Raw genomic sequence first — 16,070 nt, 5'->3', positions numbered from 1 at the left:
TAGTCATATAACATGCTTTAAATCATAACCATGCATTTAACTCATAAAATCACACATAAATCCCATCGTGCCCTCCTGGCACGCTAATCAAGGCCCTTAAGCCTTATTAGCGAATTTGGGTCGTTACAGATCTTTAGCGCATAATATTCTCATATGTCAAGATCTTCTTAAGGGATATTCTAGGAAAAATGTTTCATCCCGGTGTATGATAAAAATGGATCTTAGCAAGGCTTATGACTCTATTGATTGGTATTTTTTGGAGGATCTTTTGAAAGCGTACTGTTTTCCTAGTCGCTTTATTCAGTCGATTATGGTGTGTTTGAAGGGAACCTCCTATACTCTATTAATGAATGGTAGATTGCATGGAGGATTCTGTGGGAAGAAAGGCTTGCGTCAGGGAGATCCCATATCTCCTCTTCTGTTTGTTTTTGTCATGGAGTATCATACTAGACTGCTTATTCAGGCTTCTCAACACAAGGATTTCAGATTTCACCCGTTGTGTAAACGACTGAATCTTGTCAACTTATGTTTTGCAGATGACCTCATCATATTTTGCAAAGGTTCTCTTAGGTCTGTTCAGATTCTTTATGTTGGTTTTACTAAGTTTAGTCAGGATTTTGGGATTATTACTAACTTGACTAAATCCCATATTTACTTTGGTGGTGTTTCCACTGATGAAAAGAAGGTCATTATGGATTGTGTCAACATAGAGGAGGGGTCCTTTCCCTTAAATTCTTTGGGTGTGCCTCTTCGGCCTACAAAATGGAAGACAGAGGACTATGGCTTGATCATTAAAAAGCTTCAAAGTTGTCTTCATTCTTGGTCTAGCCGGCATCTTTCTTTTGTAGGGAGAGCTCAGTTGATTCAATATGTTTTGTTGGGTATTAGGTCGTATTGGATGAGCATTTTTCTTCTTCCTCATCGAGTTATTCTTGACATTGATAGGATGTGTAGGAACTTCTTATGGGGAGCCAATGGCAATCGAAACAAGCTGCATTTATCTTCCTGGGAGCGGGTTTGTTTACCTAGGAACTTCAGGGGTATTGGCTTTAAAGAAGGTTCTAAATGGAATAACATTTTTCTGGCCAAGTATGTTTGGGCGATTTCGTCTAAACAAGATTCGTTGTGGGTTAAATGGAGTGTTGCTATTTATCTCAAAGGGCAGAATTTCTGGAATTATAGATTACAAACTGATATGAGTTGGTATTGGAGGAAGTTAGTTAAGCTAAGAGATGTTTTATCTCTTGATTCTTTGGAGGCTTCGGTTTCCAATGGAAAGCTGAATCGTTCTAGTGTGAACAATCAGTTGCTTCAGAAGGAAAAGGCTAGTTTTGCTAAGGTTGTTTGATGCAATCTGTCTATTCTGAAGCACAGATTTATCTTATGTTAATCAGTTCATGGTCATCTGCTTGCTAGAGATAATTTGGTTCATTGCCATGTTCAAATGGATTCTAATTTGTGCCCTATTTGTGATATAGAAGTCGAGTCACATGCCCATTTATTCTTTGATTGTCCTTTCTCGCAAAAGGTTATGCAACAGATTAGCAGATGGTTAGGTTCAGCCATTAAGCCTTCTAAATATTCAGATTGGCTTCTTTGGATGGATGGGAGACCGATAAGGTTTCTTCAAAGGATAGTTGTTGCTGTACTTGCTGCAGCAATTTATTATATTTGGCTCAATAGGAACTCTTGTATTTTTTACCATTGTTCCTTGTCTGTTCCAAAAATTGGTTCCTTGATTATAATGTGTTTAAAATCTAGAATGCTAAGCTTTGTTAGTCAGAACTTTAAGGCCAATGAGAGGCGAATGATTGATTTCATTCAACATTTGTAATTTGTTTTCATTTCAGCTCGTTGTGAGTTGGTGGTTGTAAGTTTGTTTTGTTCAATATATTTCTCATTCTTGATAAAAAAAAATCTAAGTCTAGGGTACCAAATATGTATGATTTCAAAATACAGGATACCATATGAGCATTATTGAAAAAAGAGGGTACCAAATTGACACTTTTCAAAATCACAGGATACCAAATGAGTAAAATAAAAGGTTTGACCTATGTCTAGACATCTTTGAATTAAAACATTTGAAAATAGATTTCACGAAGCAAAAAAGGTTATTTTTGTATAAATTTTGGAAAGCAACTTCTTAGAATAGCCTAATTTTTTTTAATCAAAATAAACTTCATTAACTAGAACAATCAGAAATCAAAACATTCAAGAGTTTAGAGGGAGCATCACACTCCCTGTAACTACAATCAGAAATAAACAGAAGAGGCTCTAGCTAGATAGTGAGCTACTTGATTCGTAGACCATTTAAGACAAACTAAATTAACAGTACTCAGACTAGACAATAAGGTTTTGCAACCAGTAACAAGAAGACCAAACGAACAAACCATTTGTAATGAGCTCCTAATGGCCTGAACTAATATAGGGCAGTCGGTCTCCAGTGTCACCTGATGATACTGCTGAGTTTTGAGCCAACTCACAGCCTCCTTAATGCCTAAAACTTCCGCCACTTCAAGTTGAACCAAACCACGAAGGCCTAGAGACTTTGCTAAGATAATCCTCTCCTCCTCATTATGAGCCACCCACCCAACCCAGTTTAGTTCGATATAGTTTGAGAATTTTAGAAGCTATAGTTTTAAAAATATAAACTTCTAAAACTAGACTACCTGGAAACTAAAGTTTCAAGGTTTTAACATAGGGAAAAAGTGAAGATTTTTCTACGTATTTAACTAAGAGAATTATAATTTAATCTTAGTAATTGTAAAATTTGGTTTAACACACTAACATGATTATTCAGATTAATTGGATAATAGAGAATTAATAATTTTATTAATTAAATGGGTTTTTTAAGAAAATTAAAAAATTGTCCAGAACCCTACTTTTTCCAATACATGAATTAAATAATCTTTGTAAAATAAAATTAATATTCATTTTAATTTCTCTTAAATAAATTAAACCTCATAAAATATTTCTTATCTAATTATTTCAACTTAAATTATCAGAGTTTATAATTAATGTGATTTTACAATAAAACATGGGATTTTTGGTAAACCCTAGTCACAACAATATAATGTAGGTTTAGTTTTTCCTTAAACCACAACCTACCATAACATTCCTATAAATCCCACTAGGCTCCAAATACTCTTTAAACATGTCCAATATTGTCCTAGGAACCTTAGCTTATGATTCCATAGGTTACCCATCAAAACCCATTGAAAAAAAACCAGAAATCAAGCTGCCAACACAGGCCGGTCGACTGTTTGCCCTAGGCCGGTTGACCAGCACAAGTCAGAGAGTTTTTTCTGTGTATTATCACAAATCCAATCTTAACCAATTCAACCCTAAACCTTCTTTCATTAAAATCCAAGCATAATTTTGACCCCAAAACAGATACATAATAACAAATACATCACTTACGCACCATTTAAACATCAAATTTCAAATTTCTAAGCAAGAATTGAAATTCTAGGGTTCTAAACAAAAATTTTGCCCCAATTTGAATATCAAACTTAATTTTACAAATTCAGTAGCAATTCAAACTTAAAACAACTTATAAACTAATTTATATCATCAATATACACATCCAACTAGCCTCAAACCCCAGATTTCGAAACCCAAACAAAAACCCCAAAATTTTATCAAGACCACCTCAAAGAGAATGAATAAAAAGGAAAGAGTCCATAACCCTAAATTAAAAAATCTTAAGTGTTGTTGTAGTTGGGCAGCTCCTAATTCCCTTCCTTGAACCTTAATCCCTACAATGATCCTAAAAAAAATAATTGAAAAACTTAGTTTCTAGCTTATGTGAGCTTGAGTGAAGCTAGGATAGTGGTAGAAGAGAGAGAATGCATCAAGAACGTGAAAGAGAAGTGCTTCAGAACTTAGTCACTTTTTTTGTCTAATTCCATGGTCAAAAGACCATTTTGCCCTCACATTTACTTAACCTCAAAACTAACCCCAAAGACATTTTGATCATTTGCCTAAAAATCTAATTATACCACTAATCTTCAAATTTATCAACTAATCCATCAAACATAATTATTCTACCACTTAATTTCATTTTACCGAAACTCTCAAAATGTAAAAGTCCCAAAATACCCCTTAGCTCGACCCGAGCTGGGTTTTTATCCCTTTTGTGACTTTTCAGCTAAAACTGCTCGAAGGATCCACTAATGCCTAAAATCATATATATCCACATAATAATGTGGTCTCAATACACATAACACATCGTAATTACAAGCATACCCTCAATGGGTTAAAATTACGAAAATGCCCTTTTCTAACAAAAGTGGGTCTTTAAACACATTTAATACACATAATTATCCCGCGTGCCTTCCCGACACACTAATCAAGGTACAAAACATTATTAGGAGTTTTGGGAGGCTACAGTATACATGTGACCCGATCTTTGAGGAATCTGCATTTTCAAACCGAGTCTTTTGATTTTTCTAAAACTATGTTTAACTATTCTGGGTTTACGATAATAATTTTTAAGTTTAAATGTAAATATTATTAGTGTGAGCTGACATTACGGTAAAAGTTTTTTTCTCTAGATTTTTAAGACCTTTTCAATGTGTAGAATGGTTTTAATTCTACAAAACTAGTGTTAGTATTTTTGGGTCGTTACATTTATTTCCTTAGAAACCACCACCCACCGGATACTTGCATCCTCCCTCAGCATGTGAGTTGCACAAGCCACCCTATTATTCCCTACAACTTTCTTCCTGCGCCTGCTACTGCCTCGATTCCCTTATCTCTTCCTTCTGCCTTCTCATGTTCTCTTGCATCACAGCGAACTGCGCTTCTAATCGTTGACAATCAGTCTAAGCATTGGCATTGAGATCATTCCCTCTATTAGCTGGTGAAGGGTATTACCATTGTTGTTTTTTCCCCGTGTGTTCGGCCTTGTAGTAGATGGAGTGTTAATGTTACGGTTTACTTTGGCATTCCTTCACACAGAATTCCTAGGAGGCATGATTCCAACTTACTCCTAAAACCAACAACATGACTTAGTATAACTCTCCATGCTAGCAAACATAATATATATTCATATTCACCAACTTCCATAACAACTAACTCCATTTATTCATAAATAAAAAATTAACATGTCTTAAAACACCAGCTATCATCAATGTTTGGGACTAGAAAAAAAATAGAAAACATCTAAACTAAATTAAATTGCTTGTCGCGCCGATTTAGCCACATCCTATAAAAAAAGTAGGAATCTTTAGGTTTGTCCTTTAACTCTTCGGTTATTCATTGATCGAATAGTTCTATAGCCAACTCAAATCCTCGTTTTACATAACGCCCAAATTTCTTAGAGTGTTACGTGCATGCATCTTTGTAAATTATTAAAGAATAAAACGTGTCTTTAAAACTAAATATAATAACATTTATTAAAAATAAGGTGACCAACAAACTTAAAAACAAAAGAAACTCTAAAGTCTCATATTTTAAAATAAAATAAAATAAGTAGCTCAAATCTTTGTTCTAAAACTCTATGAAAATAAACTAAACATCTTGTGCAATAATAAGAGAAGACTAAATCAATAACTTAATCCAAATAGGGCCGACCCCTAACATTCATTAAATCTTGAACATGTATGCCCTCCATCAAACCCCTCCAACTTATTGCTGCACAACTAACTTTTTACTTTTACCTGTAACACAGAGTACTCGTGAGCTAACACTCATTAAGAAGAGTTGTGTAAGACACAAACCTCCAGCCCAGACTAAAACAACGCATAACCAAAACATCATATTCATAACAATACTGATCACAAATAATATATTCAAAAAACAAAACAAAACTATAACATCTATGTATTCACAATCAGAACAAATCATATCAGAAACATACCCAGAAATATGAATGAAATAGCTCAAGGAATGGACTTTTGGAGTCATTAGCTTTTTTGCTTGATATTGAGAGAGAAAGAGCTATAGTGATTCTTCATCGTTCTATTGTAATCCTTCCAAGGTTTGTGAAACTCAAAGAACCCTAGGTTTTTTATCACGACTTTGAAGTTCAATAATAACAATACACTAAGTGGACATAGGTTGTTACCAATCATTGGGGCCGAACCACTATAATTCCTTGGTGTTTTTTCCCTTTCCATTAGATTATCTTGTCAAGTTTCGTTCCATATTTTGTCGTATATTTGACTCTGTGTCGTTGGCCAATTCGAGGGTCAACATTTTGGTGCTTTCATTGAGAGCTTGTGAAAGAATCTAATGGAAAAAACCTCCAAGAGGACCGGACAGGCCGTTGGCACTGCATCATCCCAACCTCCTCCCCCAAACGTGGCTGAGGACAAACCACATTTGGAGTTTGGTGAGGAGGAGTTAGATTCTGAAACACTGAAGGCAACATTGGGGGTGTTGCAGGATGAGCTGGCCAATCTAAGGGCCAATCAAGAGAATGCTGCAGAGATAATGGCGCCTCAGTAAAGAGAAATAGAATGCCAGCGATAGGAGCTGAGCGAGCGGCAGGCTGAGATGGATCGTCGGCAGAGGGATGCCATGGCCGCCCTTGAAGCAGCTATCCAGCTGGCTAGGAATCAGGCTGCACCAGCCTCCCAGCCAGATCAGCCACCAAATGGACCGCCTCAAAGGGGTCCCAATCCTAGCCTTCCGCTCCAGCCGGCAAGCCCTCAAAGACCGGAGCAGCCGCTTGTGGCTCAAGATGATGTCCCACCTAGGGATCCTGAGCACTAGCCTCCATCTCAGGATGGTCGAGGCAATCCCCAGTACCCAAGGCAGAATAGAGCTGGGCAACCGCCCCGCAGCCCTAAACACCCAGGGGAGGAAGAACCGAATCTACCGAGCAGGGGGCAACGTCCTTCTGCCAACAGGAGGAACTCCGAGACAGGCTCTGCGGTCAGGGGCCCCCCATGGGATAACAATGCCCGGGGACCCACCAACCAGCGCAGGCCTCCCCCTGACGCTTGGGAAATGCTATCCCGAGGAGGCAACAAAGTGAATAGCCGGTCACACCATAGTCAGCTACAATTCAGAGCCCCCCACCTAGAGAGGATCGACCAGCGGGCCATAACGCTGGGGGGGCAGCCAAGGAAGCAGAACGTCTTCAGTCGACTGGGAGCCAGTGAGCAGAGATGAAGAGACGATGATCTGAGGGACGTACTTAAAGACCGCCGCGAAAGGCACAATGAATATGATTCCTTGACACCAGTGGCCCCGACAGTCCCAGAAGCTATTCAGGCTTAGATCGATGCCCTGAACCAGGCGGTGCATCAGCTGGTCGGGGGGCGAACATCCCACATTGAGTACGATCGAAGGAGAGGCACCCCCTTCGTACAGAGGATTGCTGTGGCTGAAACCCCCAGTAAATTCAAGATGCCAACACTGCCAAATTTTGACGGGTATGGAGACCCGGTATCTCACGTTAATAAGTTTGAGATACAAATGGATAAACAAAAGGTGTGAGAAAATGCTCGTTATCGCATCTTCCCTACAACACTGTCTAAGACCGCCCAGGAGTGGTTCTTTAAGTTCCCTCCTGCTAGTATAGTATCATGGAAATGTTCGTAAATGAGTTTTACGGACAGTTCTATGTGGGTCACATACACCCCACTGAGGCCAACCAGCTGGTCGAGATATGCCAGAAAGAGGGAGAGCCCTTGAAGGAGTATGTTTAGCGCTTCATGCGAGCTGCAGCTAGAGCCAAGACTGTGGGCGATGAAGGTAAGATGATGGCCCTAACTGCTGGGGTTAGACGCCATTCACCCCTCTGGAGCAGCCTCAGAAAGAATGGGAAAAGGAGCACCCAAGAGTTCTTAGATCGAGCTGATCGGTACATCAAGCTTAAAGGCATGATTGCCAACGAAGGGAAATCACCAACAAAAGACAAGGGGCCCAAGGAAGAACCCGCCAAAGCCACCAATGGGTCAGAAAAACCCAATGGCAATGGCCAAGGTAACGGGAATGGCAATGATAGAAATGGTGGAAAGTGGGCGAAAAATGAACCCTTGACCTCCGAGAGTGAGTACCACAAAGGAAATCGGTATGAACCGAGATTCACCAACTACACTGCCCTTGTCAAAAGCCGAGCTAAGGTCTATCAGGCGACCAGCTCAAACGTGCCTTACAAACGACCCGCACCTATAAGGAAAGATATCTCCAAGAGAGATACAACAAAGTTTTGTCGTTTTCACAACGACTACGGGCACGACACCAACGAGTGTAACCAGCTGAAGGACGAGATTGAGTTCTTGATAAGGCAAGGACATTTAAGAAGATATGTGCGAGCCGCAGGAGGTTCTCAGCGAGAGGCTCAAGGTGGCAACGAGCAGGCGCTTGCACGCCAATGCTTGCCACCTTTATAGCCAGCTCCTGTGGCAGGCACTCTACTCACCATATGTGGTGGCTCGCATCTTGTAGGAGATAGTGGGAAGGCAAGGGAACGATATGCTCGAACCTTGGGCCACGACCAAGACATCGAGATGATGAGTGTTAAGGATTGAGCACCAAAAAAGGCTTGAACAGAGGAGGAACTGATAACCTTCTCTAACGACGACGCCCAGCACGTGCGATTCCCACACTCCGATCCGCTGGTCGTGCACGTGCAGATTGCAAACATGATGGTGAAGAGGGTATTGGTCGATACAGGAAGTTCGGCCAATATCCTATAAAAGTCTTCGCTAGAAAGTATGAAGTTGTCCGTGAAGGACCTGGAGCCATGCAACCAAACCATTTACGGTTTCTCTGGAGAAGGGCTCGCCCCAACAGGGTCAATTAAACTCCCAATTACAGCAGGCACCGCACCTGCTAATAGGACATTACTCACTACTTTTATAGTAGTTGATTGTCCTTCGGCATACAACGCTGTAATTGGGAGACCAATTTTGATCGACCTACGAGCCGTCACCTCGATATGGCACCTCGCCATGAAATTCCCAACAGACGTAGGGATAGGTTGCGTATTGGGAAACCAGAGGGAAGCGAGGGAGTGCTACAATACCTCGATCACCAAGGCGAAGAAGGGTGTATCGAGAGACGCCACCGGAAAGGAGTTGCAAATGGCGACTGATATTCAGGCCCACTCGGGTGATAATGTCACCAAATAGGGCGTTGCCCAAAGTGAGGATAGGGACTTAGATCCTTTTTTTGGGGATTTTGAAGAAGAAGTGGGACCATCGAGCACCTTGAAGAGGTCCAACTCGATGAAGAAAATCTTACCAGAGTTGTGAAAGTCGGTAAAAACTTAGAGACAACAATAAAACAAGCACTGGTGGGGTTTTTAAGGATGAACCAGGAGGTCTTTGCTTGGTCGCACAAAGACATGGTCGGGATAGATCCTGCAGTCATCAGCCATGTCCTAAACATCGACAAGAGTTTTCCACCAGTGCAACAAAAAAGAAGGCTGCTCGACAAAGATAGATCAAGGGCCTTAAAGGAAGAAGTCGAGAAGCTGAAGGAGAATGGGTTCATCGAGGTGGCATTTTATCCATCGTGGGTCTCTAATCTCGTACTAGTGTCCAAGCTGAATGGAAAATGGCGTACGTGCGTGGATTTTACAGACCTAAATAAAGCCTGCCCCAAAGATTGTTTCCCACTCCCAAGGATCGACCAGCTGGTCGATGCCACTACAGGTCATGAGATCGTCTCATTTATGGATGGGTACTCCAGGTATAATCAAATTAGTATGCATGTAACGACCCAATTTAGCTAATAAGGCTTAAGGGCCTTGATTAGCGTGCCAGGAGGGCATGATGGGATTTATGTGTGACTTTGATGAGTTAAAGGCATGATTATGATTTAAAGCATGTTATATGACTATTTGTTTATCTGAGATGCATGACTATGTGTATTAGTATGCATGTAGGCCCGGATCGTGTTAGAAGGGCATAATTGTAATTTTGGCCACGTTGGGCATAACTGTATTGATATGTGATGATTGTTGAGACCACATTGTGATGTGGATGTATCTGTGATTTGTGACTCGAGGCGATCCCAGTGAGCAGGCTAGCGGAAAAGTTATGGTGGGAATTTATACCCGGCTCAGGGCGAGCCTGGGGGTATAAGCAGGAATTCAGAGAATAGATTGAGATTTATTTTGATGATGGGGAATGTTTATTTGGTGATTTATCAGGTGTTGGAAAGCAACGGGAAAATATTAGAGACACTTGAGGATTAGCGGGAATTGGGTAAAATGACTAAAATGGCCCTACTTGGACAAAAGGATTTAGAATTAATAGGGAGGGCATTTTGGTCATTTGGCTTTTTGGAGATAGACTAAATAAGGCTTTACACTTAGTGGGATTTATAGAGAAGTGTTGGCTGTGGAGAGAAAGAAAGAAAAGAAAGAAAAAGGAAAGAAAGAAAAGAGAGAAAAACAGAGGGTTTTCCTAATGGGGCGGGTTGTGCATTCTTGCACCATTCCTCTCCATTTTTCTTGGACCAAAGCTCGGTGGAGAGCTAGGATAGGTTGAGCATCAAGGATCTTAATGTTACACTTGAAGATTTGGCAAGGATTAGCAAGAACACATCAACTTTTGAGGTAAGTTTTAGAGATTTTAGTTTTAAGGGTTTTGATGGTTTGAGCTGTGTTTTGAGCTGAGTTGATGGGAATTTTAGGGAATTTCTGGGCAAGCTTTGATGATGAACAAGCTAAGGAGGTCTAGGGTTGAATCAAGGTCAAAATTTGCATTAATGGTAAGAATTCTAAGCCTTTAACTTTGTTGTTGATTGAATTTATGGGTTTAGGGTTGTTCATGGTGAATTTTGAGATTTGGGTTGATTGTGCTTGGGTTTTGAGTTCTTGGGAAGCTTGGGATGAGTGTGAGGTATTTATAAGCTTGATTTTGGGTTTGGAAAAGGTTTGGGCAAGTTTGGGATTAAATTGGTTGAAAGAAATCGCAGAAATGCGATTTTGGGTTTTCTGGGCTGCAACTAGCGCTACAGCGCTAATCAGTGGGCGCTGTAGCGCTAGCCCCTGTTCTGGAGAGGTGAGTTCTACTTGTAGCGCTACAGCACCCTCTTTAGAGCGCTGTAGCGCTGCACTGTTCACAGAGGTGAATTTTTGGGTTTTTGATGAGGGATTTTGACCTAGGGTTCGGGGCTCGATTCCGCCACTTTGTTTTGGGGATTTAGGACTTCCCGGGGGCTCGGGATTGGTCCCGAGGCTAGGTATTCGGACTTGGGGTTCGGTGTTGACTTTGACCTATGTTTGTGCCTAGGTGTGCGCTAAGGCTCGAGTGGGATCGTGCTCAAGGAGTCAGGTGATCTAAGCTATTGATTGTAAAGGTAAGAAAACTATAACACCCGTAGGATAGGGCATGGGCCCATAGTGTGATTGCGGGGCACGACCCTATGTTGCATGTTGCATGATGAGATGATTGCCGGGCATGGCCCTATATTGCATGACATGTTAGGATGCAGACTTAAATGAATTATTATTCGTTGAAATGTTGTTGTGTTATACTATATGTGTGATTGTAATAAAATGAACGGCAAGGGCCGAGAGCGGCAGCGGGGCCGGAAGTAACCCTTAGCACATGGGATGCTATAGTCAGGGCAGGGCCCGGTGGATACATGTGTTATCCTTACGGTGTGAACCGATACCCCAGGCTTCGGTAAGGCTTCTGGGCGGCATGGTCGTGTTTGCTTAGTCTAATGGTTGACTTGTTTATCTGTGGACTATCTGATATGATTAACTGTATATTTGCATATGTTATGTTCTACATGAGTTTCTTGCTGGGCTTTGGCTCACGGGTGCTCCGTGTTGCAGGTAAGGGCAAAGACTGAGTCAACCAACCATGAGTACGGAGAGCGTGAAGCGACGCGTACATGTTTGGCCTGCCCGACTGCTTTGGTTGGGGGTTTATTTGAAAATGGCTGTAATAATCTATGATTTTTATAACTGATCAATTGTGAACTTATTTTAAGATGTAAATAGTTTTCAAACCTCATTTTGGGATCCCAAATGTTAAATACTAGAAGTTTTATTGAAACAACGCATTTTTTTTCTGAGATTACAGCCTTAACTTTTAATTAGTCACACTTTTGTTTCAAAACCTCGGTTAGCGAGTTAATTGCACTGTTTTGTCTTAAAACTCACTTGGTAATGGCCCTAAGGTAGTAGGGCGTTACAATGCATCCCTCTCATGAAGATCACACTAGCTTTCGGACTGATACAGGGCTCTACTGTTACAAAGTGATGACCTTCTGTTTGAAAAACGCTGGTGCGACAAACCAGCGACTCGTCAACCACATGTTTAAGGAGCTGATTGTCACAAACATGGAGGTCTACGTCGACGACATACTGGTCAATTCGAAGAAAGCAGAAGGACGTGTAAAGGATTTGCAGGAGTGCTTCAACGTCTTGAACAAATATCAGATGAAGCTAAATCCCCTTAAATGCTCTTTTGGAGTAGAATCAGGGAAGTTATTGGGATTTATAGTTAACTCGAGAGGAATTGAAGCCAATCCTGAGAAAATTAAAGCCCTGATCGACATGAAATCACCAGCAAAGATTAAGGATGTTCAAAGCTTAACCAGAAGAATTGTCGCTCTTAGTAGATTCATTTCAAAGTCAACAGATAAGTGCGTCCCATTTTTTAATCTACTTAGAGGCAATAAAAAGTTTGAATGGACGGAGGAGTGCGAACAGGAATTTCAAGCACTAAAAAAACATATGGCGCAACCACCCATCCTGTCAAAGCCAGTCGATAAAGAAACTTTATTCATCTACCTGGCGATCACGAAGTATACGCTGCTAGTGTCGTTTTAGTAAGGGAAGAAGAAGGTGTGCAGAAGGCTGTTTACTATGTAAGCAAAAGGCTGATTGGAGCGGAACAGCCGTACCCACCCATCGAGAAGCTAGCCTATTACCTAGTTTTGGCCTCCAGGAAGCTGCAACCTTACTTTCAACTCATCCAATTACGGTCTTTACCGACCAGCCTCTTCGACAAGTCCTATAAAAACCAGAGGCTGCAGGTAAATTGCTAAAATGGGCAGTCAAACTCGGGCAGTTCGAGATATCTTACTTGCCGCGAGCAGCGATAAAAGGACAAGCCCTAGCGGGCTTCATTGCAGAATTCACTGAACTTACGAATGATTAGCAGATTGATGAGCCTAATGAGCATGAATGTCAAAGCCAAGCCCCCATGTGGAAATTATTTACAGACGGTTCTTCTAATGAGTGCCACGCTGGGGCAGGAGTGATATTGATAACACCGGAGGGGCATCGATTTCACTGCGCAATCAGATTTGACTTCACTGCTTCTAATAATGAGGCCGAGTATGAAGCACTACTTGCTAGATTGCAGTTAGCCAAGGACATGAATATAAAAGTGCTTGACATTTACAGTGATTCTCAGTTGGTGGTGAATCAAATCATGGGAGAGTACCAAGCTCGAGGTTTAAAGATGGTTGCCTACTTGAACAAAACAAAGGATCTATTGGCTCAGTTCGACAAATACTGTCTCCAGCAAGTACCTTGCGATCAGAATTCCAATGCGGACGCTTTGTCCAAATTAGCAAGTGCGAAGAATGCTGATACTCTGAATATAGTGCCGGTTAAGCAGCTAACAATGCCAAGCATCCAAGCAGAAGAGACCACTATGGTGATCCAGATGACGGATGCATGGATGACACCATATATAGAGTATCTAACGCAAGGCACATTACCAACGGACAGAAAGAAAGCCAGGTACCTTCAGCGGCAAGCTGCTAGATATATCCTAGTCGATGGAATCTTGTACCGAAGGGGATACTCAATGCCACTCCTCATATGTATTACAAAGGAGAAAGCCAGAGAATTTATGAAATAGGTGCATGAAGGTTTTTGTGGAGACCAAGCTGGGGGACAGAGTTTTTCAAAAAATATCCTAAGGCTAGGATATTTCTGGCCAACGATGAATGAAGACTTGATGGAATTCGTGCGGAAGTGTGACAAATGCCAGAGATTCTTCAAAATCCCACGAGCTTCCCCTAATGAGCTTAAGTAGATGCAAAGCCCATGGTCACTTATAGTTTGGGGTATTGACCTAATCGGATCTTTGCCCACGGGAAAAGGCGGTGTCAAATATGTTGTGGTTGCCGTCGACTACTTCACCAAATGGGCCGAAGTTGAGCCGCTTGCAACCATAACGACCAAGAAAGTGCTGGATTTCGTGATCAAAAACAACATTTGTCTCTATGGATTGCCAAGGAAGATCGTCTCGGATAACGGCACCTAGTTTGACAATGATTTATTCACGTACTTCTGCGAGCAACATGGTATTATTAAGAGCTTCTCTTCAGTCGCTCATCCCCAATAAAATGGACAAGTTGAAGCAGTCAACAAAACATTGAAGGATACACTGAAGAAAAGACTAGAAGAAGCTAAGGGGGGGTGGCCAGAACAATTGCCTGAAGTACTTTGTTCGTATAGAACTTCCTGCCGAACAGCAACGGGTCATACTCCATTCTCTTTCACTTATGGATATGAAGCTATGTTGCCTGTCGAGTTAGATCCGCCTTCGCATCACAGAATAACGTACGATCAAGGTTCGAACAGCCAGCTATTGATGGAATCCCTGGACTCGATCGATGAGAAACGTGAACAAGCCCAACTCCGAGTAGCTGCGTACCAGCAAAAAGTCGCCCGGTATTTCAACTCTAAATTGTGAGAAAGAAAGTTCAACGTTGGAGAACTTATACTCTGACAAGTTTTTCTAAACACTCGCGACCAAGCTGCTGGAGTACTCGAACCTAATTTGGAAGGGCCATACCAGATTGAAGAAGACCTTCACCCAGGCACCTATAAACTTGCTCGCTTAAACAGAGATCTCGTTCCTCGCTATTGGAATGGAGAACACCTGCGCAAGTATTACCAATAAACAATTATTCTTAAAGAATTGGCTTGTATTAATTTTACTTTTTACAAGTTTTGAAAAAGGGTTGGTCATTTTATGTCACCGATCGCTTATAAGTGTAAGATCTTATTGATCACTCGTACATACATGTTTTGTCCATTTATTACGAGAAATATAAGGGACTATGCGCAGCCAGTCATTTCTTGCCAATTATTGTATTTATTACAAGTATTTGCTCATTACATGTGTTGTTTTGCTGTATTACAATTTCAATTATTTTGCTCCGAGCAGTATTGTTCAAACAGGTTTTGGTCAAGGCAAGTGACCAAGGACCTTCGATCACTTGGGGGCATATAAGGTACAAGTAAGCAAAGCATGTCATCAAAAGGTATGAAAACACATGAGCAAAATAAGTGAAAGCAGGCTAGGGTACTTAGAGTATTTTTCAAAATTTTGTATTTTGTTAAATCAAACCAAAGTGTTGTGCTAAGTTCGGCCATGCGAACAGATGTTATAATAAAATGAAAATGTATTATAATATCAAAAACAGATTACTTTACACCGCGAGCAGTATTGCTCAGATGTAATTGTTTGATTAAAAGGAAAATAGCTGCCTGCGCAACAATAAAAAATTAATGACTTTACATCACGACCAGTAGGTCGTGTAATTAAAAGATTAAAAGAGAAAAAGGAAAAAGACTAAGGGGCTGTAGGGTCTTGAGGAGTGTCCTGGTAGACAGTAGCGCCAGCTTCATTATTTGCACCATCTGTCCCTGTTGCCAGAGAGATCTCCGAAGAAGCAGGTACTTTAGCCCTCTCTTCTTCCTCCAGGCGAATGGCACACTGAGACATTAGAGTCCGCCTCAGGCGTTCTAACAGATAGTTGAAGTTAGCCTCCCGATTGTGCTTCCAAAACTCGTAGAAGCAGAGATGAGTGGGTTCCTTGTACTTCTCCAAGTTCTTGGCTTCAAGTTCCTCAAGTTCCTTCACGCGCTTTTCCAGCTCCTCCGTCTCCTGCCTCACTACAACAATTTTGCTTATATATTACGTCAAAATATTACATAAATTTAGAAGTGCTATAAATATATACTAATAAAAACAAACAAGCTGAAATTTTACCCTAAAGGCGGCAAGTGAAAATACTTACCGCCAAATGAAAATGAAAAATATCATTTGGGTTTCCTCTCTCTCTCTCATTCGGATTCAGCTCACCCTAATCACGCCTCATCCTCTCTCTCTCACCTTCAT

The 16,070-nt window shown here is 41.1% G+C and overlaps 1 protein-coding gene across 1 annotated transcript; it reads left to right on the top strand.

Annotated features, from left to right (window-relative positions):
* Positions 1 to 214: 214 nt before the first annotated feature.
* Positions 215 to 1,348, top strand: LOC133823980 (uncharacterized). The gene has a single exon (XM_062256844.1). It carries the CDS (start codon positions 215 to 217, stop codon positions 1,346 to 1,348), a length of 1,134 nt encoding a protein of 377 aa, XP_062112828.1.
* The last annotated feature ends 14,722 nt before the right edge of the window (positions 1,349 to 16,070 follow it).

Source organism: Humulus lupulus, chromosome 1 (genome assembly GCF_963169125.1).
Source record: "Humulus lupulus chromosome 1, drHumLupu1.1, whole genome shotgun sequence".
In the NCBI taxonomy this organism is placed as follows: Eukaryota; Viridiplantae; Streptophyta; class Magnoliopsida; order Rosales; family Cannabaceae; genus Humulus; species Humulus lupulus.
Note: the sequence above shows the minus strand (reverse complement) of the source record. Positions and strands in the feature narration are given on the sequence as shown.